General features: G+C 51.7%; 1 protein-coding gene across 1 annotated transcript; it reads right to left on the reverse strand.

The window, feature by feature from the left end:
• Positions 1 to 1,401: 1,401 nt before the first annotated feature.
• Pnpla1 (patatin like phospholipase domain containing 1) lies at positions 1,402 to 27,718 on the reverse strand. Its single transcript, XM_048349210.1, is given in 10 exon segments — positions 1,402 to 1,764; positions 3,335 to 3,460; positions 4,524 to 4,608; positions 6,434 to 6,964; positions 12,222 to 12,282; positions 12,924 to 13,133; positions 13,947 to 14,012; positions 15,700 to 15,711; positions 15,713 to 15,933; positions 27,505 to 27,718. Coding segments are annotated over 10 exon segments (1,647 nt in total). The 5' UTR covers positions 27,710 to 27,718; the 3' UTR covers positions 1,402 to 1,634.
• Between the last annotated feature and the right edge of the window lie 72 nt (positions 27,719 to 27,790).

Consider the following 27,790-nt stretch of genomic DNA (forward strand, 5'->3'; position numbering starts at 1 on the left):
GCAGCAGGGCCTCTGTCCTCCTGCGCCCCCCCCCCCACCCCCAGCTCTTCATCTGCGGGGGGCGGAGCTTTGCACTTGTGGGATTTGCTAAGCAAATGCATGTGGCGCCTGCGGGCAGCCCGGCAGCTGGGCTTCCTGTGACCAGGGCAGTGTCCTCTCTAGAGGGATGTGGGGCACACACACGGAGGGTGAAGGTGCCTTTCTCAGGGGACATCTTCCCTGCAGTGTAGACACCAGGCAGAGCCCACCCTCCGGGGTGCTGGGGTTGGGAGGCAGGGGTCTCCCAGTCTCCAGATCAAGACTTGAGAAGCTCAAGGCAGCCGGGCTCCAGTGCCACCCCTGTAATCCCCAAGGCCCGGGCTGTGTGCCAGGCCCCCTTCCTCTGGTGGTCCTGGGGGTATCTTGGGTGCGGTGGGAATCCGAGGGTGCCTTTAGCCCACTTGGAGAATTAGCAACAAAAGAAATCATGTGGCTCTGGACATGACAGGAGATGGAAAGTGTTCCCAGTTCTGTCCCGGGGATGTCTATCCGTCAGTCCAGAGCAGGGGAGCGGAAGGGGAGAGGGGATGGCAGGGAGGCCGAGCTGTTCCAACAAGGAGACGCTGAGCGGGGGAAGCAGGCCTTTGGCCCAGCCTGCGGAGGAGCGGAGGCCGGAGGATCAAGGCTAGGCCCAGGGCCCTCGGATTCTCACCCACTGCAGCTCCAAGCTTTTTCTGGGGCCATAGCTTCTTAGGAAAAGGACCCAGGGCCATGGTTTCTCAGCCCTTCCCCCATCAAGGGCTCCCCTAATTTCCTTCCTGCCTCTCCCCCCCCCCCCCGGGGCAGCCCTGAGTAAGATGTCCCATCATTGCCAATCAGACAATAGAAATTGGAAATCTGAGTTTGTATCAAAAGCTACACAGAGGAAGAAACAGGAGCTCAGAAAGTTACTCAACTGAGGGCTGGGAATGTGGCCTAGTGGCAAGAGTGCTTGCCTTGTATACCTGAAGCCCTGGGTTCGATTCCTCAGCACCACATATATAGAAAAGGCCAGAAGTGGCGCTGTGGCTCAAGTGGCAGAGTGCTAGCCTTGAGCAAAAAGAAGCCAGGGACAGTGCTCGACACAGAGGGGCCTCACTTTGTCATTCCAGGGTCCTGTGCTCTTGGGAACATGGGATTCTCTTTTGGGAAGTGAGAAAAGGAGACTTGAACCGTGATTTGGTTTATAGAACTTCAGGTGGCGGGGCAAGCCTGTAGTCCAGGTTCCTCAGAAGGCAGAGGTAGGAGGATCGGGTCTGAGAGGTGGGTCCAAGGTCAAGCTGAAGGACGGGGGGGGGGCATGTGGCTCACGTGGTAGAGCTCTAGCCGGAAGCCTGAGGCCTGACTTGCATCCCCACTCTTGAACAAACATGGGTACGGCGGGAGAGAAGGGGCCAGGCCATGGAGAGACGTGTGACTGTCTCCGTGGGTTACTTGTGCGTGGGCAGTCGCGAGCCTTGTTCTAACAAAAAGAACCATGTTCCCCAGCTGTTTTCATGGTGCACGAGGTGGCTGCCTCGACTGCCGTTGGCCACGACTGTCACCAGGAAGGAGAACGCGGGTAGCATTGAAGCTGGACGGCAGACCCCAGGGTGAGTCGCCACTACGGCCTGGCCTCAGGAGACAGCTGAAGATTCCACCTCCTGGCAGCCGAACTCCGGGATCCGGCGGGGATGAGGCCTGTAGGTGACCCACACCGTCTCGGGCGTGGAGAGCAAAGGGAAGTCACACGGCGGGGCGGCTGACCTGCAAGGGGGAGACAAACCAAGAGACACCGCCGATTTTTGTTTCTGTAGAACTTGTCCCGTTTCAGGCGTGAGGACGGCAGGGAGAGGCAGTGTGGCGGGGCCTCCCGGGGGGACGGTTTTATAACATGGAAACTCTCTCCAGGCACAGGCCTCTTGGACCTGGCTGACGCCCGCTCTAGGAAGATAGGACCAGATGTGTGCCTGCTGTGTTCACAAAGACATTGCACAGAAGAAGGTCCGAAACACCCTGAATTGGAAACACAGGAAACGAGGCAGGTGCCGGTGGCTCACGCCTGTAATCCCAGCTACTCAGGAGGCTGAGGTCCGAGGATCACGGGTTAAAGCCAGCCTGGGCAGGAAAGTCTGTGAGACTCTTCAATGAGCTACAAAAAGCTGGAAGTAGAGCTGTGGCTCAAATGATAGAGCACTAGTCTTAAGCCCAAAGAGCTTGTGGATAGTGCCAAGGCCCAGAGTTCAAGTCCCAAGACAAGAATAAAACCAAAACTCCAGAACTTCTTAATTTAACTCCAGAATCTTCTTAATTTGAAGATTTTTTTTTACAATGAGTGCTGTGTGTTGTTTTTTTGATGGTATCTGTTTTCTTTTTTTAATTAATTTTTAAACTTGTTATTATAAAGGTGATATGCAGAGTGGTTACAGTTACATAAGTCAGGTAATGAGTACATTTCTTTTTGGATGATTCACCCTTCCCCTTGCTGCCTCCGAGTTTTTCCCCCCCATCTCTACCCACAAGTTGTATCGTTCATTTTCAACGTGGTGTCTAGTTAGTACCACTGCTACATTTGTTCACCCTCTGTCCTTCCATTTCTGTGCCTCCCAAAGACAGATAAAGGAACAAACAAGACAAAAAAAAAAAAAAGAAAGACAAAAACAGCAACAAAGAAAAAAAATTCTTATTTCTATTCCTTGGAGTTCATGTCAATAAATATTATTTTACATGATCAGAGGTACATAGACATTAGGCATTTGTGTTTCGCCCCTAAGAATATCCTCCTTTGGTCTCACTGTGTGTGGAGTATGCTGCTTTTATTTTTTTTTATTAGATTTTATTTTATTTATTTATTTTTGCCAGTCCTGGGCCTTGGACTCAGGGCCTGAGCACTGTCCCTGGCTTCCTTTTGCTCAAGGCTAGCACTCTGCCGCTTGAGCCACAGCGCCACCTCTGGCTTCTTTGGAGTGTTTTTTGGAGATAAGATTCTCACAGACTTTCCTGCCCAGCTGGCTTCGAACTGCAGTCCTCAGCCTCCTGGATAGCTAGGAATACAGGTGTGAGCCCTGTACCAGCTAGGACTGCTCTTCTTGTGTGCTCTGAGAGCACTGTCCCTAGATTCTCCCCGGTATCACCCCCTTGTAGATCAGGAAATGGAGGTTCAGAGGGACACGTGCCCTGAGGGGAGGCCCCAAAGGACCCTGGCAGACAGGGGCTGAGCCAAGGCCTGGTGTCTTTCCCCCTCCTTCCCTTCCCTCCCATACTTGTTGGAATGTTCCAGAAGGCAGGCCCCCATCTGCTCCCCCTGGGGGACTTAGGCCAAGGGAGTGGTGCTCACTGTGCTTTGCTGCCTGGTTTGGGGGACCGCGGGGGGCCGGGGAAGCATTTCCTGGCGCCGGCCGTCTTCTGTTTGTTCTTCTGGAACACCTTGCTCACCCAGTTGGTGTCGGCAGCAGCGCTCGCCCTGGGCATAGAGATAAGGTGGATGGCCTGGGAGGCCGGGCCCGCCCGCCCGCGCTGCCTGAGCCCCAGTGGGCTCCCGGCAAACAGGTTCGCATTCTCAGTGAACATGAACCCAAGGAACCGCAGACCCGCCAGCCCGGTCGCAATGTTTTGTATTGTTCTATGCAAATGCAGAGCCGGTTTACATGGGGCGAACACAGCACAGAACCGGGTAAACTCTAATGATCGAAGTTCCAGTGCACAGTTCCTAAGGTGAAAATGATTAAATGGACCCCACCTCTGCCAAGTAACATTATATGGAATGTGGAAAGTAAGCACCGTGTGTGTGTGTGTGTGTGTGCGTGTGTGTGTGTGTGTGCGTGCGTGCTGATACTGAGTGAGGCTTGAACTCAGGGCCTCACATTCCCACTTCGCTCGAGGCCAGTGCTCTACCACTTGAGCCACAGCTCCATTTCCACATTTTCAGTGGTTTCAAGATAAGAGGCGCGTGGACTTTCCTGTCCCGGCTGGCTCCGAACCACGATCCTCATATCTCAGCCTCCTAAGTAGCTAGTACAGGCCTGAGCCACCAGAGCTGGGCTCAGAAGTAGGCATGGGGTGCCAATAGCGAAGGCAAGAATGACCCAGTCATGCAGCCATGGCTGGAAGAACCCGGCCCCCACCAGGGCTGCCTGAGGAGGGAAGGCGGTGTGGGTTTGGGCCTGAGGAAGGAGCCCCCTGCTTGATCACCCTGTGCTCTGGACCGGCTAACCCAACTGACACCCAGCTGCAAGGGAACCTGCCCATCCCGCCAGGTGCAGGTGGCTCACACCTGGAATCCTAGCTGCTCAGGAAGCTGGAGATCTGAGGTTTACGGTTCGAAGCCAGCCCCAGCAGGGATGTCTACGAAAGTGTTACCTCCAATTAACTACCAAAAAGAAAGACGTAGCGTTCAAGTGATAGAGCACTAGCCTTAAGCACAAAAGCTGAAGGGCAGTGCCCAGTTCGAACCTCAGGACCAGCGGGGGTGGGCATCACTTAGCCAGTCCCTCCCTGACCCAAGGAGCGGATGGGGGGAAGCTTACTTGGCTTGACATTTGCTGCCGGCTTCCTTCCCGGGGACTGGAGCGGCGGTGGCGGCACTTTTTCGATGTGAAGACACTCGGGCTGCTGTGGCCAGAAGGAGAATCGGGGGGGCGGGGGGGGGAGGGGGGAGAGGCTAGTCACTTTCGGGGAAATGACAGTAAGCGACCGCGCACAATAAGAGAACTTGTAAGCCCAGGGCAGCAGCTGGGAAGAATGGAGCTCACTCCTGTGAGCAGCAGGTTAGGGGAACCTTCCAGAACAGCCCTGCAGGGCCCCCAGCTCCCACCTGAGGCTGTAGCTTTCCTCTTCAAACAGAGAATATCCACAGCTTTATAAGCATTGTCCGCTGTCTGTCCAGTCTTGGTCTGTCTGTCTCCCTCCCTCCTGGCAGTACCAGCGCTTGAACTTAGGGACTCCTGCTTGTTCTACTTGCTTGCTGCTTTTCCTCTTGAGCCACACCTCTAGCTTGGCATTTTGCAGGTTAATTGGAGATTGAGTCAAGTAGATTTTTCTACTCGGGCCAGCTTCAAAATGTGAAACTCTGGATGTCAGCCTGCTGAGTAGCTGGGATTATAGGCCTAAGCCACGGTGCCTAGCATCACCATTGTTCTTAAGCAGGGACTTTGCATCTTTAAACAAGCATGGGCTGTGTACACATGAAGGTTATTATGTTACATAATTAACTACTAGTTATATGATTGTGTAATATAATACCTAGCTACTAATTAGTTAGCATATGTGTAAATACACGTGCTATAAAATGTATTTAGATTCCTCTACTGTAAATTCTTCCATCAGGAACTTCTTGGATGTCTTTGGCTGTCCTGATTCTATTTGCAGGGGGGGGGGGGCTAGTGTCTCTTCACTTATAGATTTTTCCAGAACTTTTCACAATGCCCCCTTCCTCTAGTACCACCCTGGTCACCAACAATAAGTGGCAGCGTTGACCCCAGAAGGGCCTCCCCTGCCTAGTTCCCATGGGTGCCCAGAGATGTTGCTGGTGGGGCTCCCGGGAAGACTGTATCGAGTTAACTAGAGCCATTGTCATGAAGAGACAGAGTGCTCTGTCACGAGGACAGTCCTGTGCATCACAGGTTATGTTAGCAGCCTCTCTGGCCTCCACCCACCAGATAGCAGCTCAAATGATCTCCCAATATTGCTCAGTGCCTCCTGGGAGTATGTCGCAGTCCAGTGTAGGGGTGGGGGTGGGGGTGGGGAGAAAGGCCGGCTCTGGTATGAGCAGCAAGTACTGCTTTAACAGGAAATGAGGGAACACAGGAAACATGCTGGCCGGTTTTCTGACCCTTAATGTTCTAATTTTTTTGTCTGGTTTTTGGTTCTTTTTCTTTTCTTTTCTTTTCTTTTTGTCAGTCATAGGGCTTGAACTCAGGGCCTGGGCGCTGTCCCTGAGTTTTTGTGCTCAAGGCTAGCACCCTACCCCTCTGAGCCACAGCTCCATTTCCGGTTTTCTGATGGTTCATTGGAGATAAGAGTCTCACAGACCTTCCTTCCTGAGCTGGCTTTGAACTGCGATCCTCAGATCTCAGTCTCCTGAGTAGCTAGGATGACAGGCGTGAGCCACCAGCACCCAGCTCTACCTGCTTTCTTGTATTTCCAACGTCAGTAGCTAGCAGATAAAGGACCCAGGACAGCTCCTCTCTAAGTATCTGTATTTGCTGACAACCTGTGTGGACTCGGGAAATGCAATGCGAATGAATGCGTAGAAAGGGGACGATTCCCAGCGTTGATGCCTTTCTGCTGTCCCCAAGTCTAGGTGCCAAGTTAGCACCAGCGGTTGTTACGCTGCCCCCTGGTGGTGGCAGAGCCGCTAAAGCCGACGGCCAAGGGGCCCATCCACCCTCAGGATGACAAATGGAATAAAACCAAGAGAAGCCACGAGGGGGCGTACCTTGGGGCCGTTCTGCGCCCACCTTCACCCCTGGCTGGGTTGGTGCTGCTGAAGGAGAGTCTTGGGGTGTCGTTTGCGGTGACCCCGCTGAGTCCTCCAGGGACAGCCTGGCTGAGGTGGGCCCCGGGGAGGGTGGGGTTAGGGACGGAAGTCCAGGCGGCTGTCTCTGCTGCAGAGGCGGTGCAGGTGACGGCCCGGGCGCGGAGCCCCGAGAGGCAGGGGCCGGGGGTGGCAGGTCAGTGGGAGAGCAGGGCCCACAGGAGGCCAGGAGTGGCGTGGGTGAAGAGACCGGGCATGAGGCAGGTGACCCCATGGGCGGTTCACACGTGGATCTGGGCGTCTCTCCAGGCGGGGACCCGTCCCCTTCGGGGGGCTCCTGTGGTGGACACTCCTCCAGGCTGGCCCGCCGGGCTGGTGAGCTGGGTTGATTGCGTTCAGGGCACGCGTTGCCCAGGGAGAGTTCTATCTGGCAATACACCTCCACCCGGGGGAAAATCACCCTCTTGGAGGGAGAGTCGAGGTAAGCAGCATCTAGGAAAAGCAACAGCCTGTGTCACCCGTGGCACTTGCAAAAAGGGGCCCCTCTTCTTTTTTTTTTTTCTTTTCTTTTTTTCCAGTCCTGGCGCTTGAACTCAGGGCCTGGGCACTGTCCCTAAGCTTTTTTGCTCAAGGCTACCACTCTACCACATGAGCCACAGCACCGTTTCCAGCCTTTTCTTTTTTAACTGAGTAATTTACTGGAGATAAGAGTCCCAAGGACTTCCCAGCCTGGGCCGGCTCTGAACCGTGATCCTCAGATCTCAGCCTCCTGAGTAGCTAGGATGACAGATGTAAGTGACTCACCCAGTGTCAGCATGTTTTTGAGGTAGGGTCTTTACTAACAGTGCCAAGGCTTGCCTTAGACCTAGAGTCTCTTGTCTCCATCAATGGATTTTTGGATCCTGCCTGTCCTAGTAATCTAAATAAATCTAAGACACAAAGCATGGCCTTAGGGGAATAGTAATGAATCAATATTCATAATTGTAAAAAAAAAAGTGTGGCATTATATTATATAGAGTAATCCTATAGAATCTAACACTGTGGGGTATTAGTTATAGAGTGAAGGGTTCTTGGAAACTCCTTGCACCATTTTCACAATTTTTTCCTCAATCTAAACTAATCTTCAAAAAAAACAACAACACAAAAACTTAGTCAAAGAAAATCAGCAAGAAATTCCAAGCTCATCTCTGGGCGTCTGGAAGGGGTCGGGGACGCTAGGCCCCCGACAGTCTTCCTAACTTACGAAGATTCCCCTTTGCTGCTATATTCATCTAAAGATACTGGAGCAGCAATGGTGACCGGTCTTCATTGGGAATGGCCACCGACGCAAGGTCATGTTTCAGCCCAACTTCCTCAGCCTGGGTGGAGAAAAGGCCTGCATGCAGCATCCCAAGCATGGCAGGCGAATGCTCCACAGCTCAGCGACACTGCTACTGCAGCTACAGGGAAATGCAACACAACTCAGCAGTCTTGGAGAAATTACTGGGGCTGGGAATGTGGCTTAGCGGTAGAGTGCTTGCCTAGCATGCAGGAAGCCCTGGGTTCGATTCCGCACCACCACATATATAGAAAATAGCCAGAAGTGGCGCTGTGCCTCAAGTGGCAGAGTGCTAGCCTTGAGCAAAAAGAAGCCAGGGACAGTGCTCAGGCCCTGAGGCCAACCCCCAGGACTGAGAAATTACCAACAAAAGGGTAACGGTAGCTTAAGGCCATCATCTAAAAAACTTGTTGGAGCCAGGTGCATAAATCCTAGTGGAAAAAAAACCCCACTGAGTTCATAAAGTAGTCTGTCTTCTTCAATAGCCAACAGCTCTACAAAAAGATACTTAAATGATAGTAAAGAGGAAATTTTTTTAAAAAAACTTTATAATGTCATGAATGATAGATGACACTAAAGATATATAAGCAGTTGGATGAATTCAAAGAAGATACAAAAAACAACTCACTGAGCTCAAGGAGAATTCAGGCAAACCCCTGAATGAATAAAGAAGACAATGCAGGATATGAAAGAGGAATTTAATCAAGACACGGAAATCAAAAGATAGGAAGAAAGAAGAGAAAAAAAGAAATTAAAGTCAAACAGGAAATAAGCCAATAACCCAAATAAAGCCTAGCTAATAGAACAGAACAAATTGAAAGTAAGGCATCAGAGATCACAGCTAAAGAAGAGGAATTAATTAAAGACCCTTAAAAAGACTAAGAAAAAAGGCTATCTACAAGTTCAATGCAATACCCATGAATAGCCCAACACCATTTTTTATTGGGAATAATTAGCACAGGTTTAGACAAGTCACAGCAGAGGATCACAAGAGCCCAATAGCTATGCCCTTATGAACACATAAGATGATGCTAAGTGAAATGAACTCCATGTTATGGAAACGATTGTTATATCACAGTTGTAACTACTTTCAACGTCCCATGTGTATCTGTAGCTTCTACTATTGATGATGTTCTTGTATCACCTTCCTGTGGTTGTATCTACACTATCTCTGTAATCTTATCTGAGTATATTGGAAAACACCTATACTGGCATTAGAACTAGGAAATTGGGGCTGGGGATATGGCCTAGTGGCAAGAGTGCTTGCCTTGTATACATGAGGCCCTGGGTTCGATTCCCCAGCACCACATATACAGAAAACGGCCAGAAGTGGCGCTGTGGCTCAAGTGGCAGAGTGCTAGCTTTGAGCAAGAAGAAGCCAGGGACAGTGCTCAGGCCCTGAGTCCAAGGCCCAGGACTGGCCAAAAAAAAAAAAAAAAAGAACTAGGAAATTGAAAGGGAATACCAAAATTGAGAGACACAGGGTAAAAAAAGACAAACAACTACAAAAGCAATACTTGCAAAACTGTTTGGTGTAAGTGAACTGAACACCTCATGGGGGGAGAGGGAAAGGGAGAGGAGGGGGGAATGAGGGACAAGGTAACAAACAGTACAAGAAATGTACCCAATGCCTAACGTATGAAACTGTAACCTCTCTGTACACCAGTTTGATAATAAAAATTTGAAAAAAAAAGACTAAGAAAATATGAATAGAATTTCAGGACCTCTGGAAATCCTTAAAAAAACAACAAACCTACAACATGGGTAGAGAAAAAAGAGGATATAAACTAAAGGTAGTCAATAAAATCACAGCAGAAGCTCATGCCTGTAATCCTAGCTAGTTAGATGCCGAGATCTGAGGATTGAGGTTCAAAGCCAGCCTGGACAGAAAAGTCCCTGTGAGACGCTTCTCTCAAAAAAAAAAACCAACCAAAAAACAAAAACTACTCAAAAAAGCCAGGAGTGGTGCTGGGCTCAAGTGGTAGAGCTCTAGCCTTGAGGCTCAAGGACAGCACTGCGGCCCAGAGTTCAAGTCCCAGAATATCTAAAAGAAATGGGTAAGTTTCTAGATGCACTTGACCTACCAGAATTGAGCCCAGGGGAAACAAATCACTTTAACAGACCTCTAATAAGCAACAAGATTGAAGCAGTAATAATCTCCCATAAAGAAAAGCCGAGGATCAGGAGAATTTGCAGCTGAATTCTATCAGAGAAACAACTCAGTGCACAAATGCTTCCATGGTATTGAAAGAAGAATGCTCTCAAACTCATTCTACAAGGCCAACATTGCATTCATTCCCAAACCAGACAAGGCTACTACAACAACCAAAGAGAGACTTACCCATCTCTTTGATGAGCACAGATACAAAAAGCACAGACACAAAAACTCTCAATAAAATCCTTGTAAACCAAATTCAACAACACATTAACGAGATCATGTACAATGATGAAGTTGGTTTCACCCCAGGAGTGGAAAGATGGGTTAACATAAGCAAATCAATAACTGTAACACACCACAATTATCTCAATTAACCCAGAAAATGACTTGGACAAAAGTTAACATCCTTTTATGACAAAAGCACCTAAGAAACTAGGAATAGAAGGGATGTACCTGGACATAAAAAAAAAAGGCTATCTATGAGAAATCTGTCCTCAACAGTGCACTAAGCAGGGAAAAGCTAGTATAATTTCCTCTAAAGTCAGGAAAGAGAACAAGGCCTATTTCCTCCATGCGTATCCAATCTAATGTTGGAATTCTGAGACAGAGCAATAAGGCAAGGGTTCAAGAGAGCACCTGAGGGCATTTTGCCAAGTGAAATGAGCTACTTGCCATTCTGCGTGATTCTACTTTAGCAAGAGATCTATAGTTAAGCTCCTAGACACAAAGCAGAACTTTGGTTGCCAGGGGGCTGAGGAGGAGGGAAGGAGGAGAAGAGTTGTTGATCAGGGGACTCATTTCAGTTTGGGAAGATGGAAAAGTTCTTGAGTTCTGTTTCACAACATGAACATGAATATTGTTTATGCTGCAGAACTGTGAAAGTTTAAGATATTTTGTGGGTTTTGTACCAGAATTAAAACAAGTAAGTATGCTAAATATACATGAACCACACAGTCCTCTTATTCAACTCCTAGGTATTTACCCTAAAGAAATACAAAGATTATGTTTACACAGACTTTATTAATACTAGCCCAAATATGGAAACAAACAAATTGTCCATCAGCAGGAATATGGATAAATGAGCAGTAGCATAATCATACAATGGAATGCAATGTATTTTTTACATGAGCTATTTGTATCTGCAACAATGTGGAAGATTCCAAGAATAACTAAACAGAGAGAAAGAACCCAGTTAAAACTGAGTTCAATCTGTAAGTTTCTATTTATCAAAAGCTCTATGGGCTGGGAATGTGGCTTAGTGGTAGAGTGCTTGCCTAGCATACATGAAGCCCTGGGTTTGATTCCCCAGCACCACATAAACAGAAAACGGCCAGAAGTGGCGCTGTGGCTCAAGTGGCAGAGTGCTAGCCTTGAGCAAAAAGAAGCCAGGGACAGTGCTCAGGCCCTGAGTCCAAGGCCCAGGACTGGCCAAAAAAAAAAAAAAAAGAAAAGAAAAAACAACTAATCGAATTCTACAGGAGCACCATGGCTTCATGAGGATCAGGGTAAACTGGAAGAGAGTGAAGTGAAATATAAGATTCTGCTGGGGTGATGATGTTCTTGTATCACCTTCCTGTGGTTGTACCTACACTATCTCTGTAATCTTATCTGAGTATATTGGAAACCGTGTATACTGGTATTAGAAGTAGGAAATTGAAAGGGAATACCAAAATTGAGAGACACCGGGTAAAAAAAGACAAACAACTACAAAAGCAATACGTGCAAAACTGTTTGGTGTAAGTGAACTGAACACCTCAGGGGGGGAAAGGGAAAGGGGGAGAGGGGAGTGGGGTATGAGGGACAAGGTAACAAACAGTACAAGAAATGTATCCAATGCCTAATGTATGAAACTGTAACCTCTCTGTACACCAGTTTGATAATAAAAATTTGAAGAAAAAAAAAAAAGATTCTGCTGGGGAATTTCAGCTATGTCTTACCTGAGCACAGTTATTTTATTTTGTCTTTTCTTTTCTTTCTTTCTTTCTTTTTTGGTACTGGGGATCAAACCCAGGATGTTGCGCTTGCTAGACAAGTGTTTTCCCTACATTCCAGCCCCATAGTTTTATTTTTAATTCATAAATATGTGTCTAGACATGCCCTAAACAGTCTCATGAATTGGGCCAAGCCTGCTTTCTGGGAGGAGACACAGTCTGTCGAGTCTGCCCCCCACTTCCATCTCTCCAGGCCCCCCCCCCCGTGGGGGGCTGCCCTCCATTTCCTGTGCTCACCCCTCTTTCCAGCCGGCTCTCCCCCGAGGCCCGCAGGGTACTTACTGAGCCTCCTCAGGTACAGAACGGCGTCGTCGTAGCCCCGGTAGTAGTACTCCTGCAGGATCTGTGAGACAGGGGACTGTGAGGCTGGGCCGCAGTGCCGACTGCATCGGCCTGGGCACCTGAGGGTTTCCAGGAGCACCGTCCAGCCTCCCCCCTCCCCCCCCCCACCTGCGGACACCCGGGGATGCCTTGTCGAGGTCCTAGGAGAGCAGAGTTTGGAGGGTGGGTTCAAATCCCAGTGCTCTCACTTACTGGCTGTGTAGCTGGAACTGCTCAGGGAAGTATCCTGGGCTTTGCTAGCTACAGTCTCCAATGCAGGCTATCTGCCCCTCCCTCCCTCCCTCCCTCCCTCCCTCCCTTCCTTCCTTCCTTCCTCTCTCTTAAAAAAAATGGTTCTGGACAGCTCCAGGCTATGTAAAACAAGCCAGTGGGTTTGGCCTGCAGGCTCCATACTTTGGACTCTCAGAGTGGAAGTGTCAGGTGACATTCCCACAGCTGTTCACTTCATCCTGTTTTACTTGGGGAAATTAAGGCTGGGGGGGAGGGGCTACGCAACCCCAGACGTATAAGGAGATAGCAGCAAGGCCAGGGGGGGCGTCTAAGAGGATGTGACCCAGGATGCATGGAGGGGAGGAGGTGCTGGGCCCTGGCTGGTTCCCCCCGCCCCCCCCCTTCCTGCCCCAGGCCCCTCCTGCCTCTCACCACCAGGTCTGGGGGAAACAGCGCGTGGGTCATGCGCGTGATGTTCTCCAGGGAGAACTGGAAGGAGAAATTGCACAGGCGGAAGTCGTGGAAGATGGCGGGGCAGTCCCGGGGACAGATGTCCTGCTGCCCGCTGAAGGTGGAGATGGTGATGGAGTCGGTCCAGAAGGAGCAGGGCTGCATGCTGGTGAAGCCCCCGTCGATGTACCTCTGCGGGGAACCAAGCAAGAAACGCTTAGGTGGGGTGCGATCCCCCTCCGTGGAGGATCTGGCTGCAGGAGAGGCTTTGGGACAGACGTAGGTCCTCGTGGATGCGTGACCCATCCAAGGTCACCAAGTGAGTCCTCAGTGGACTCCCAGCCATCTTAGTTGTGCTGAGATAAGGCCCCGCAGTGCTTGGTGGGGTCCCCCATTCTGGCTAAAGCAGCAGATCATCCCTGTGTTCCAGCCTCCCAACCTAACTCTCTCCAGCCCCCTCCCTGGGGGCCCTTGTGTCCCTCGGAAGGATGTCTCTGCCCCGAGGGTGCTTGAAGGACCCCCTGGCCCCATCTACTCCCCCCCCCCCGCCTCCCCCCCCCCTCCCCTCCAATTCTAACCTCGGGCCTAGGGTTCGACCTGCACCACTGAGAGCCAAACCTACAACCAGGAGCTCTATCGTGGTGGAGGCTGGGTAACGATGAGGAGACCCCTCATCCAGGGACACCCCCGGCTCACAGGCACGTGAAAGTCTGCGAGCACACGCCGAAGTGGCCTGAGGACCCCATCCATCAAGGCCCCGTGTCCCAGCACCCCAGGGTCTGTATTCTGCAGGCGGTGTCAAGCCCGCAGGGACCCCACTTGCCAGGCTGCGCCGTGGGTTCATGGGTCAGAGAAGCCAGGCTCAGTACAGAGGTCTCCCCAACACGGGGAATTCTTCTAATGCCTTCCCACTGAGTTCTGAGATCACCTCCCTGCTTGCCCAGATGTGGGCCCAGGGGTCCCCAAAGTGCTTCTGGGTCCCAGGCCAACACAAAGAGCACTTACCACGCCGCGGTACGTCGGGGGTATAAGGCCACAGTAGACAGGAACAAAGCAGCTGCAGTACAGGGCCTGGGGAGAAAATGGGGCTTGAGATGAGGCAGGCCCTGGGGCTGGGATGGGAGGGGCCCCCCCTACTGGCCGTGTCCCCCTCCCCCTGGGCTTCCTCAGGCCCAACCAGGACTCGCTGGCCCGGGAGCAGAGCCTCCACGTCAATTCCAGGCAAGCCAGGTTCCTGGTAACGTATCTGGCCAACTGTCTGAGCTTGAAAGGAGCAGGGTGGCCTCACTGTCTCCAGGGTCCCTGCCGACAGCAGCGTTCCACAAACCAGGGACCTGTGCATGTCCTGGGCCAGGATCTGGACCCAGAGGGTAAGTTGAGTGCCCTGGGGAACACCCAAAGCCCGGGAGGGGGCAGCAGGGGGACACAAGCCTCCATCGAGGCCCACCTCGAATGGTGGTCCCAAGGGAGAAGTGCAGGGCGGGCGGGAGGCAATGAAGGGGGGAAAGGGGCAGGAGGAAGTGAGCTTGGTGAAGCCGGAAGGGGAGTAGGAGGGAGGGGAGATCCCAGGAAGAGGGTCTGGCAGGTACAAGGCCCAGGTCTGCTGCTCTGGGTGTGGTAGGAGAGGTGAGGATGAAGTACCAAAGACACACATGTGAAGCAGGTGTTGGGGGCTCACACCTGTAATCCGAGCTACTCAGGAGGCTGAGAGCTGAGGATCAAGGTTTGAAGCCAGCCTGGGCAGGAAAGTCTGGGAGACTCATCTCGAACCAGCAAAAAGCCGGAAGTGGAGGCATAGCTCAGGTGGTAAAGCGCTAGACTTGATTGAAAAAGCTAAGGGAAAGTGCCAGGCCCTGAGTTCAGGTCCCAGGACCAGCACAAAGAAGAAAGAGACAGGTGTGTGGTGGTGGGGGGGCATGGGGGTGGGGAAGGAAGAAGGGTAGACGTATGAGATGGAAGGCTATCAGCTTCACTAACTCACTGTGTGTGTGTGTGTGTGTGTGTGTGTGTGTGTGTGTGAGAGAGAGAGTCCTGGGGCTTGAACTCAGGGGCTAGACGCTGTCCCTGAGCTGCTTTTGCGCCAGGGTAGCACTCTACTACATCTGGCTTTTTGGTAGTTTATTGGCAATAAGAATCTCATGGCCTTTCTGGCCCGGGTTTGCTTTGAACCTCAGTCCTCGGATCTCAGTCTCTGGAGTAGCTAGGATTCCAGGCGTGAGCCACTGGCGCCTGGCCCTTTGTCTTTTAAAGAAAAGTTGGCTAAAGCCACAGCAAGTGCAGCCTTTGTAATCCAGAAGGAACACATGCCAGGGAGCGGAGCCCCGCCCTGGGGGGGAGTGCACACTGCCCGCCCGAGGTGAGGCCGGTCCCGGCACGATTCCATCTTCTATCTGGGGCAGTGGAGGACAGGAGACGGGGGAGCGGACACAGTCATTCAAGGAGGCTGGGAGGCCGGTGGAGCCCTGGAACCCGTGCCCCACCCCACTGTGGGGCTCTTGGAGCTCAGGGATTTGCCCCGAGGCTGGGCAGGACCGGGGCAGAGGGAGGCCTGAGCCCAGGGCTGGGGGGGCATTGTGTCCAGGCTGGATGGTTTCTGATTGTGTCTGTGCCATCTTGTCCAGCACTTGTCCTGGCACAGAGAGATGCCTGGTGCTTAGGAAGGGAGGGCCTGGAGAAGCAGAGAGGAGGAGGACGGTGGGGGGCAGGCAGGCCCCGTAGGGGCTGTGGACCCACGGGGGCCATGGCCAGGAGCCCTTGCCTCAATGAGCTCCTTCCTTGGACGTGAACTCGGAGACCACCACGCTTTCTCCGTCGTCCAGGCGGGTGAGGCCCACGTGCAGCTTCCCCGTGGTGGCCTTGTAGGAGTCCTCGGGCAGCGTGTCGTACAGAAACCGCCGCATGGTCTGGACCATCTTGCAGGATGGAGACAAGGGGCCCAGGAAGGACTTCTTACACTCGGCCAGACCCACATTCAGGACTCTGAGGTATTCGTCTGTGGGAGGAGCAGAGGGCCAGGGACAGCCTCAGCACGGGGCTGGGAGCACGGCTCGGGGAAGGGCCATCTCAACCTCCACCCCCCCACCCCCCGAAGCCAGGGCAGAGCTAGACACAGGCGTCCTGCTCCAAATGACCAAGTCAGTGGCTAAAGGGACCCCATCCCCACTCCCAACTTCCTGTCCCTGCTAGAAGCCCACCACAGACCACATTCTTGGGGTGCCAGATGAGATCTCTGGGAAGACCCAGATGCAATGTCTGTTTTGATGGTGGTGGTGGTGGTAGTGGTTGTGGGGCTTGAACTCGGGGCCTAGGTGCTGTCCCTGAGCTTCTTTGACCCAAAGCTTTTTCTGGAATTAATTGGAGATAAGAATCTCTCAGGCCTTCCTGTCCAGGCTGGCTTTGAACCATGATCCTCAGACCTCAGCCTCCTGAGGAGCTAGGATTTACAGGCATGAGCCTCTGGTGTTGGCCTCAGTGTGAGTCTTTACCAGCTGGCGTATGGGACCCTTGCCTGGTATCCGGAACCCCACCAGTGAGGTTTGGGTTTGGGTTAAGAGCTGAGCAAGAAGTGCCGTCGTGTTTCCTCTGACAAGATGCTGAAATAGGAATCCTACCATTTTACGGATCAGAAAACTGAGGCTCAGAGAAATAATATAACTTGACCAGGGTCAAGTTACTTTGTCCTGTCTGTAGACAGAGTAAGAATTTTCTTTTCTGGGAGGGAGAGCTGGCAGGGGTGGTACTAGGGTTGGGGACTCAGGGTTTTGACTTTAATAAGCAGGTGCTCTACTACTTGAGCCATATCCCCAGAACTTTCTTTCCCCCTGCTCTTTTTTGTTTTTTTGCTTGAATAATGTTTTAGATAAGATCTTGAGATTTTGCCCAGGCCAGACTTAGACCTTGATCCTCCTATCTTCATTCTCAAATAGCCGGGATTATAGGCACGTCTTGGCTTGTTTTTGAAACGGAGTCTCTTGATTTTGCCTGGGCTTTGCCTCCCATTCCCTACCTATGACATTAAGCCAGAAACTCCAGCGCCAGGTCTGTACCTGCATCTTTCTGATTTGCTGTTCACCGCCCCCACCCCCACCCACCCATCAGTCCCCCAGGGAAATCAGACACAGAAATAGCTCTCAAAAGGACAGATCCATTTTTTTTTCAGACTTATTTTTCTTGGTGCTGGAGATGGGACCCAAGACATTGTGCATGCTAAACATGTGCTCCAGCACTGAGCCCTCCTACCAGAAGTTTCTTCAAGTTAGGGTTCTGTAGTGATAGTGGCCTGGTCAACCGTGCAGTGGTGAGCTCTCTGCCATGCGGAGGAGCCAAGCAAAGGTTGTGCAAAGATTTCTGTCAGAGGCAGAGACAGAGCAAAGCTAGGGATGTTCTCTTTCTGTCATTTTTCATTTCACAGATGATTCCACAGCACTCCCTGGAGATGGACAAAACCAGAACCATTTCCCAAGTGTGGAAATTGAGGCAGAGGAAAGTATTTTGTCTGAGGCTGAACAGCCAGGCAGTGGTTTCTGACTCCAAATCCCACTTCTGAGTTTTCTCCCCCCTCCGGCATTGGATGGAGAGGCTGAGCCAGTCTGGGTTGCTATGGTGATGCTGCTCTCTCTCTCTCTCTCTCTCTCTCTCTCTCTCTCTCTCTCTCTCTCTCTCTCTCTCTCTCTGTATGGAAGGCCCGAGTGCCTCAGCTGTCAGAGGGGCAGATGCTCTCCTGAGGGGCTGAAGTCCGGGCAGTTTTAGTGAGGTTGGGTTTCTGGGGCGCCAGACACCTCCAAACAGTGCTTTACCTCCGGGAAGGCGGTGGCCGACTCGCGGGCAGGTTGCGAAGCCACGGAGCAGAGCGTTAAGATATGAAGGGGCTGAATCCCTGAGCCAGGGCTGGGGTGGGGATCAGCCAGGATGGGGACGCGCTGCTTCTGAAATTCTTCATGAGCCTCCCACCTCACAGAGGTCAGTGACCTTTCCCATGAGCCCCAGGGCCAGGGCACGGGTTCAGCTAGCTCTGCACCCCTGGACTCCACCCACAGGTGACCCTGGAGCGACGGAAGGAAAGCTGATGTTGGAATACAGAGCACACACACTCATGGAATAGTTTTTAAAAATGGAGATACACATACTCGGGAGGCTGAGGCAAGACGATTATGAGTTCAAGGCCAGCTTGGCATTCAGAGAAACCTCATCTCAAAAAAGCCAAGGACTGGTAGTGTAGCTTAGTGGTGGAACATTTGCCTAATACATGCAGAAAAAGAAGGGGGGGAGGGAGGAAAGAAGGAAGAAAGAAGGGAGGAAAGGGGGAGGGAGGAGAAAAAATGCAGATACCCAGAAAGAAAGAAAGAAAGACAGACTTCTTGCTTCCAGTAGCATAGTAATTCAAGAGGGCACACACCGTGACCCGGGCTGGCTCTAATGCCTGAGCTCCTTCTAGGAAGCAAATGTGGCCACAGAAAAGAATGAGATCTCCTAGGCAGCTGAAACTTGGGCATGGCTTTCAAGCATCCTTCAAAACCCTCTCAACCCCAGCTTCCTCTTCCCTGACATCCTTGGCAGGATAGACTCATCAGATCTGGTGAGCTGACTGCACGAATCAACGCAGGTCATTCTGTGTTCTGCCCACCGATGCATCTGGGAGGATCTCACCTTTAGGCTTGCATGAGGTAACTGCTTCAAGTAGGCTCTCCCTCAGGCTCAGGTTTATATTTTCCTTTGTTCATACATCGGGCAGACACTGAACACTCCCAAGTGTTCGAGGTGGGCACAAGGAGAATGGCCCTGGCGGGATGCCCAGACTACAGGGAGGTTCTGACAGGACACTCATGGACAAAGATGGGAAGAGGATGACCACAAGCCCTGTCCTCAGACCAGCTTCTCTGAGCACGAGTGGGAGGAGCTAGTGGGGGCAGGGCCACAGCTAAGCAGATTGCCTAAAAATGGTTGCTACCAGGCACCAGTGGCCCACATCTGTAATCCTAGCTATTCAGGAAGCTGAGACCTGAGGATCTCAGTTCAAAGCCAGCCTAGGCAGGAAAGTCTATGAGACTCATCTCTAACCACCCAAAAGCTGAAATGGAAATGTGGCTCAAGAGACAGAGCACTAGCCTTGAGCACAGAAAGCTCAGGGACAGTGCCCAGGCCCTGAGTTCAAACTCCAGGACCAACACACACACACACACACACACACACACACACACACACACACACACACACACGAAGTTATGGCTATGATGTGACTATGGACAAGCTTCTGGGTGTTTCTGACTCAGGAGCAGTGATAGCATCCATCCATATCAAGGTCTGGGATCAGGTGTGATTGCAAAACAAAACAAAGTAAAGGCAAGGGCTAAGAGAGAGAATATCCATGATTCAGGTGGTAGAGGTAAACTTGGTGGCACTTCCTATCACCTGTCAACTTTGGGGGGAGAACCCTATGGGGTAGTAGGGAGAAAGGGGAGCAAGAAAAATCACTGAAGGTGCCAGCCACCAGTGGCTCACACCTGTAACCCTAGCAAGACCTAAGGATTGTGGTTTGAAGTCAGCACAAGCAGAAAAGTCCAGAAGACTTTTATCTCCAATAAACTACCCAGAAAAAGCTGGAAGTGGTGCTGTGGCTCACATGGTAGAAAGTCAGCCTTGAGCACAAAGAGGCTCAGGGATAGCGCCCAGGCCCTGAGTTCAAGCCCCAGAACTGGCAAAAAAAGAAGGAAGAAAGAAAAAAAGAAAAAGAAAAGAAAGGAAGAAAAGAGATTATTGAAGAGGAAGCACAGGATGAATTGGATGAATGTTATTTGGTTCAAGGTCTGGTGTTCGCCCCCTTCACTAGACAGAGCAAGCACGGTCTCTGCCCTGTTTATTCCTAACATTCAATATGGTGCTTGGATCACAGGCCCAGAAAGAGACACAGCACCTCAAAGGACACAATGGCGTTAAACACAGAGGGCTTCCCTTTCCCACCCCCAGCTGGCCTCCAGGAATTGAGAAATCCTAGAAAGATGGACACTTGGCTGACAACCCAGGCTGCTGAGGATCCTGTTCCCCGAGTGCCTAAATTAGGTCTGCAGCTCAGGACAGATCTGCGGTGGAGGATGGGGCCTTGAGGCCCCAGTCTCCGTGGACTGGTAACCTAGCAACAATCTCTAGCTTAACCAATCACTGGAGGCACCTGCCTGCTCCCCCCCCCCCACCCCCTTGCCAGCAGGCAGCCCCTGCAGAGTGCACCGGGAAGCCCCGGCCCAGCAGCCCTGGGGAGGCTCTGGTGAACCCAGCTTTCCCAGGAAAGCTCTGGCAATTCTCAGGGTCCATGCAAGCATGGAGAGGCTGGGAATTTACTGCTCCTGCCTGGTCCCCAACTGCAGGCCAAAGTCTCAGCCTGCAATAATAATAATTAATTATCATTATTATTATTAATAGTGGTTTGCCCAGTCTTTCCAACTATCATCTGTTTATCCTCCCGGTGACAGCTAATGTGACCCTGGTTTATGCACCAAGTAATTTCTGCACCCCATGCAGAAGGGACATTGATGAAAAGCAGGCTTAAAGCCAGCGTCACCACTGAGGGTCCACAGAGAGATTCTGGTCCATGAGTTTTCAGTCAAAAGAAATCTAAAATGGAAAGCTAATATATAAACAACAGAACACATGGCTGAGTGAAAGCCAAGTAGGTCCTAGAACCTGTAACCTTTGCCCCATGCCACCTTTGGAAGGAAGCCTCTCAGACTGTACCCTGAAACGAATCACTCTAACTCTAGATCAAAAGCCCGGGTCCAGCTATGTGCCTATAATCCTAGCTACTCAGGAGGCTGAGGTCTGGAGGTTGTGGTTGGAAGCCTGCCCAGGTAAATAAATCCAAGACACTTGTATCTCCAATTAATCAGCAAAATCCAGGAGTAGACATGGGGCTCAAGTGGTAGAGCCTCAAGTTTAAAAAAATGGCAAACAAGGGGCTGGGAATATGGCCTAGTGATAGAGTGTTTGCCTCACATACATGAAGCCCTGGGTTCGATTCCTCAGCACCACATATATAGAAAAAGCCAGAAGTGGCGCTGTGGCTCAAGTGGTAGAGTACTAGCCTTGAGCAAAAAGAAGCCAGGGACAGTGCTCAGGCCCTGAGTTCAAGCCCCAGGACTGGCAAAAAAAAAAAAAAAAAGGCAAGCAAAAGCACAAGGTCCTGAGCTCAAGCCTCAGTACTAACATGTGCGCAAACACACACACACACGCGCGCTGCTTTCCAATGGGGTGGTTTCTGCTGTGTAACTAGCACATTCAGAGCTTTTCTAGAGCCTCCCATCCATTGCCCATAACATGAAAGCATAAAGGATTGTTTAAGGAAAACATTGAAAAGATAGAAATACGTACAATGCATGGCCCTTTAGTGAGCGAACAGGGTCGGTTGTACAGGATACCATCACACAATGGCTCCATGTTGGTCCCCCGCCCCCTTTTTTGTGTTGGTCATGGGGCTTGAACTCTGGGCCTGAGCACTGTCCCTGAGCTCTTCAGCTCAAAGCTAGTGCTCTACCACTTGAGCCACAGCACCACTTCCCATTTTCAGGGGGTTAATTGGAGATAAGAGTCTCATGGACTTTCCTGCCTGGGTTGGCTTTGAACCGTGATCCTCAGTTCTCAGACTCCTGAGTAGCTAGGATTACAGGCGTGAGCCACCAGCTCATAATTTTACAGAAGTGCTTTGTATTTGTCAAGCCATTTGATCTCACTTAATTGCTTGGCCCGCAGGGTTTGGTGAGAAAGCTACTGTTTTGCTGCAACGCAGATTCTGAGGCCACAGTTTGAGCGGAAGCAGAGCCTAGAAATTTAGACAAACCCCAATTGGGCTCTGTTGTAAAAATCTGGGGAAATGTTTAATCTCTCCAAATCCCTGTTTTCTCATTTGTAAAATGATTACAATTATAGTACCTGCTTAATGAGGTTAGGAGGGAATTAAGGAAGCAGAACAGCATTTAGTGGAGTCAGCCCCCTGAGCCTTGGCTGACAGGGCCTGGGGCTGTGACCTTGAACACTTTGGAAGCATGTTCAAGGATGAAGCCCGGAGAGGAAGAGGCCCACGCCTCCTCCACTGCCCAGTAGCCAAGCTGGGTGGCCACTCTGCCAAGAGGATTCTGGAAACAGAAGGGATGGAAGGAGAGACTCAGCAAAGGCACAGAGAAGAACAAGAAAAACAGGCACAAGAGCCTCTGGTTTCTTGGAAAAGTGGGCTGGGCTAAAGGAAGGAGGAGCAGGACTACGATAGACACAGATCTTCCTTTTGTTTTTCAATGTTGGTACTGGGGCTTGAACTCAGGGTTTCAGTGCCGTCTGGTGCTGTCCCTTAGCTTTGTTATTCAAAGCTGGTACGCTACCACTTGAGCCACAGCTTTATTTCTGGCTTTTGGGGGATTAATTGGAGATAATTGCCCCAGACTTCCTTCCTGGGCTGGCTTCAAACCACCATCCTCTGATCTCAGCCTCCTGAGTAACTAGGATCACAGACAGGAGCCACCAGCCCCTGGCTAGGAACAGGTGCTTTCTTCCTGTGAGTTTTAGTCCGTGGTCTGGAGATGTTGGGTTTGCAGGTCACTCCGGCCCCTGTGCTCCAAGATGCAGACACATAGCTCCGGGGTGCCCCAAGGACAGCGTCCCCCTGTCCCAGGTGTTCTACGTCTCCACAGTGTGGTTTTCTCATGCTCTCAGGCTCTTGTCAGAAGCTGAGGATCCTGCCTGACCGGTCTCTACCTGTCTGCCTTCCACTCCACCTCCCAGCTCAGCTGCCACTTCCAGGACGCCTTCCAGGACTGACGTGCGCGCTCACCTCATGCTTGTTCATGCCCTAACACCACAGTGGAACTTTCTGGCTTTAGAACTATGTGCTGGCTGCCTCGGAGTTTCAGTAGACAGTGAGTTCCTTGGAGCCAAAGTCGAATTGAATCTGGCTATGTGTCTTTGTACATCAGCTGGGAGGGAAAGAGGCGGGAAAGAGGGAAGAAAGGAAGAAAGAAGAAAAGGAGGGAGGAAGGGAGAAAGCGAGGGTGAGAGGAAAAGGAAGGAGGAAGGGGAAGGAGGGAGGAAGGGAGGGAAGAAGACAGGGAGAGAGGGAGGGAAGGAGGAGACTTGCTATAGACTATGTAGAGAAAGGTGTCAAGTAGTACTTTAAGTGGAGATGGAGTTTCAAGTCTAGCAAATAGCCATTCTACGCTAAGAAAAAGATTTATTTTCATGCCAACTACAGCTTTGCAACAAGTTTCCAACCTCACTCCTGACTAGATTGGAGATCACCATGGAGATTACCATGGACGAACCCATGAATGCTGACCGCATCTGTGACGAAAAGCAGGCCCTGTGTGGGGTTCTCATGCCCCCCCCCCCCCGCCCTTAGCAGGTGGGCCCGCTGCCATCTTACCTGCGGAGGTAGACAACCTCAGGACAGACAGGATGGGGTGGGGGTGGGGACGGGACTAGGGAGGGGACGTGTTTAAGAATTTTGTTTAAAAATAGTAGATCTGTGAATACATGCAGCTAGTGTGATTTTGCATAGAAGTATTGGGAGCATTCAACAAGGCCTCTCAGAACACCCTAGGCATTCAAAACCCCTTAACGCGCCTTTCTTTTTTTTTTATTATTATTTATTTATTTATTTATTTTGGCCAGTCCTGGGGCTTAGACTCAGGGCCTGAGCACTGTCCCTGGCTTCTTTTTGCTCAAGGCTAGCACTCTGCCACTTGAGCCACAGCGCCACTTCTGGCCATTTTCTGTATATGTGGTGCTGGGGAATCGAACCCAGGGCCTCATGTATATGAGGCAGGCACTCTTGCCAGTAGGCCATATCCCCAGCCCAAAAGCTCAGGGACAGTCTTTTTTTTTTTTTTTTACCAGTCCTAGGCCGTGAACTCAGGGCCTGAGCACTGTCCCTGGCTTCCTTTTGCTCAAGGTTAGCACTCTGCCACTTGAGCCACAGCGCCACTTCTGGCCATTTTCTGTATATGTGGTGCTTAGGAATCGAACCCAGGGCTTCATGTATACGAGGCAGGCACTCTTGCCACTAGGCCATATCCCCAGCCCTCTTAACGCGCCTTTCTACAGTGACAAGCCATTAGAGCTGCAGGAAAGAGAACCCATTCCTCCTTGCGATGGAAAGTCGAAGACCCTCAGAAATAATTCTAACAAGTGCTACTCACTAGACACTGTGTTGCAAACGAACTATACAACTTGTGGGTGAGTATGGGAGAAAGGAAAGAAGGGGTGACATTGTCCAAAAAAGAAATGTATACTTTACCTGACTTATGTGACTGTAACCCCTTTGTGTATCATCTTTATAATAATAACAAATAATTAAATCAACCACCAGAAAACCACCAGAAGTGGTGCTGTGGCTCAAAGTGGCAGAGCACTATGAGCCTTGAGCAAAAAGAGCTCAGGGGGCTGGGAATGTGGCCTAGTGGTAGAGTGCTTGCCCAGCATGCATGAAGCCCTGGGTTCGATTCCTCAGTACCACATACACAGAAAAAGCTAAAAGTGGCACTGTGGCTCAAGTGGTAGAGTGCTAGCCTTTAGCAAAAGAAGCTCTGGGACAGAGCCCAGGCCCTGAGTTCAAGCCCTAGGACTGGCAAAAGAGAGAGAGAGAGAGAGAGAGAGAGAGAGAGAGAGAAGAGAGAGAGAGAGAGAGAGAGAGAGAGAGAGAGAGAGAGAGAGAGAGAGAGAGAGAGAGAGAACGCTCAGGGACAGTACCCAGGCCCTGAGTTCAAGTCCCAGTATTCAATCACAAGTAGGCCAGATGCAAAAGACTCAAACCTTTGCTTGCAATCAGGATATATAAATGAAAGACAAACAATCCAATATAAATTTGAATCTGTTAGGAGGCCATACAACTTCTGAGTTAGGTAGCGCCAAGAGCCGACTTTGACTTCATGGGGAAATTAGAACTCAGAGGTCCTACCAGGTGTCATGTTGGTCCAGCCACGTGGGAGAACAACTTAGCTCAGTGTTGCCAAGTACCTACCCTGGAAGGACACTCCTTGCCACTAACAAGGACGCTCACTGCCACCAAGACCAGGTGTACCCATCCACAGGGTGGACCTACACTGTGGCTCTGAGAATGAGAGAGTCCAGAGACCTAACTCTCGCGTTATTTCACTCGAATCACTTTTCCTTCTGCATACAATACTCTCCCCAATATATCCTTCCTCCACACGCTCACCTCTTCACGTCAGTGCTTAGAGCAACATCCAACCCCCCCCCCCACACCTTGCTTTGCCAGGAGCAACCAAGTGCTGTTTGCATGACCTTAGGCAAGTTATGTCAAGTATGCTGTGACTCAGTTTCCTTCTCTGTAAAATGGGGATAATAACAGCTTTCTCCTAGGAGTGTTGTTGTGAAGACGGAATGAGTTAATATGCACCTAAGACTTAGACCAGGGCCTGCTGCGGGGCAGGAGCGGTTCATAGGAAACGACACAGCGGTTAAGTGACTTCAGGAGCTCCCCACAGCTCACCCTTCCCCACAGTCACAAGCCATGCAAAGCCGGTCCCCAGAGGTCCCCAGATCGCACGGCGGGGGCCCGTCACCACCCCGGTCCCGCGCCAGCAGGTTTGTGATCGAATTGAATGAACTGGGCTCATTCTAGCAAGTCAGCATCCGAGGGCTAAGACGCTGCAGACTCCTTCCGATTCTCACTGAGTCTGATGGAAAGGCACGAGGGGCGGGCGGGCTAAGGTAGGCCTTGGGGAGGGAGGGGCCCCTCCTGAAGCCCCCCCTCCCGGCTTAGGGTCCCTGTGTGCCACACTTGCAGAGACCTCCGCAGAGGAAAAGATCTGGAATGATCTACTTGGAACCATGGCAGAGAGAAAGAGAGAGAGAGAGAGAGAGAGAGCTGGGAGCCATGGAGCGAGCAGACACTTCCCGTTCTACAGTGTAGATGGCTTCCCGTGGTTGGAATCCCATGGCCGGGAACAGACAGGGCACATACTCTTTGTAACCGAGACCTCAGTTGAGAGGTTTGGAGGGAGGAAAGCGGCTCCCTGCCCGGGGAGACGGCATCCGTCTGCAGCTTCTTAGCAGCCGCCGACCTCACCAGCTCAGCCTTTTAGCAAACCCCATCTTTCTCCTCACGACCAGCCACACATCATGCGCGGGCCCACACTGCATCCATCCCTCGCCCCTCTCCCCCAACCCGCTTCGTCAGGATCTGTTGGGGTCAGCTGTGCCTTTAAGAGGCCACAGCTGGCTTTGGCCCATCCCCTCTCCTTCCACCTTTAACAGGAAGAGAAGCCCCCAGCCCCTGGGGCGAGCATGTGTGCAATGGCAGGGGGACCCCAGAAACCCAATCCTTGGGGGGCTGGGCCTCCACCCACAAGGGAAGTCCCCTGACATCACTTGATGGATAGCCCTCGTGACCAACCTGTTATCCCTCTCTTGTGCCCGCCCTTCGGGGTATATCTGCTGAATAAAATTAGACGTCCTAGGGCTGAGGATATGGCCTAGTGGCAAGAGAGCTTGCCTCGTATACATGAGGCCCTGGGTTCGATTCCCCAACACCACATATACAGAAAATGGCCAAAAGTGGCGCTGTGGCTCAAGTGGCAGAGTGCTAGCCTTGAGCAAAAAGAAGCCAGGGACAGTGCTCAGGCCCTGAGTCCAAGCCCCAGGACTGGCCAACAAAACAAAAAACAGATGAAGAAACTGAGGCACAGCAAGCTCATTGCCTGTGTCGCATCGGGCTGGGCTCCCAAGGAACCACAAGGGCAGGACTAGCTGCTGTGACCTCAGCCTACCCGACGGGCCCAGCTGCTTCTCTGGCCTCACCTCCTTCTGCCTTCCTCCCCTCCATCACCCCAGGCATCTGGAATGTTCTGGAATGTTCTTTCTCTGCATCTGCGGATGGCTTGTTCCTTTGCCTTGCTCGGGTCTCTACTTCCATGTCTCTCCCAAGTACTTTTCTAAAGTGGTCCCCACTTGGTCCCTGTCCCCATCCTGATTTTCGCTTTCTGACACTGCATCGAGCAATGTGGGCGGGTTTCTTAGCTGTCGCTGCGTTCTGGAGCTTCTGCTCCTTGTGGACCTCGATCGGAGGTCTGAGCAGGAGCTCAGAAAGTGAGACAATGCCTTATGTTTTGTTTTTCGCCAGTCCTGTGGCTTGAACTCGGGGCCTGGGCGCTGTCCCCGAGCCTCTTTGTGCTCAAGGTAGGGCTCTACCACTTGGAACCCCAGCACCACTTCCCATTTTCTGGTGATAAGAGTCTGGAGATAGGAGTCTCACAGGCCTTCCTGCCCAGCCCGGCTTCCAACTGCAGCAATCGGATCTCAGCCTCCCGAGTAGCTGAGATGCCAGGCACGAGCCACCGGGGCCTGGCTTCTGCCCGGATTCGTGTTCCCAGCTTCTTGCCCCCATGCCACCCCTGTAACGTCAGGCTTTCCCTCTTTCCCTGTGGCTCTGGGACTGCAAGCCTGGCAGAGGTCCCCCCCCCTCCCCCAAGGCCAGGCCTGGTCCCCAGAAGCACCCCTCCCCCACCGCAAACAGGCTCCCACACCGGGGACTCTGTCTGCGGGAGCCCGGAGCAGAGGCCCGCCTTACCCATCTCGATCCCGCAGATGACCAGGGCTGCGATCACCGCGCCTGCCGAGGTCCCCGCAAAGCGATAGGTGGTGTCCAGCATCCGGGGGGCCAGGTCTCGCAAGGCGTCCACGGCCCCCGCCTGGTAGTAGGAGAGGAATCCACTGCCCGAGAACGAGATGGAGTGAGGGCTGTCCGGGTCGCCTTTGAACACCTGCTCATCCATCTTCTGGGGTTCTGCTGCCCCTGGGGCGGAGGAACCTTCCTTCCCCACTGGGCGGCTTTAGTCAGGCCTGCTGCTCTCCCG

Source organism: Perognathus longimembris, chromosome 6, assembly GCF_023159225.1.
Source record: "Perognathus longimembris pacificus isolate PPM17 chromosome 6, ASM2315922v1, whole genome shotgun sequence".
NCBI lineage: Eukaryota > Metazoa > Chordata > Mammalia > Rodentia > Heteromyidae > Perognathus > Perognathus longimembris.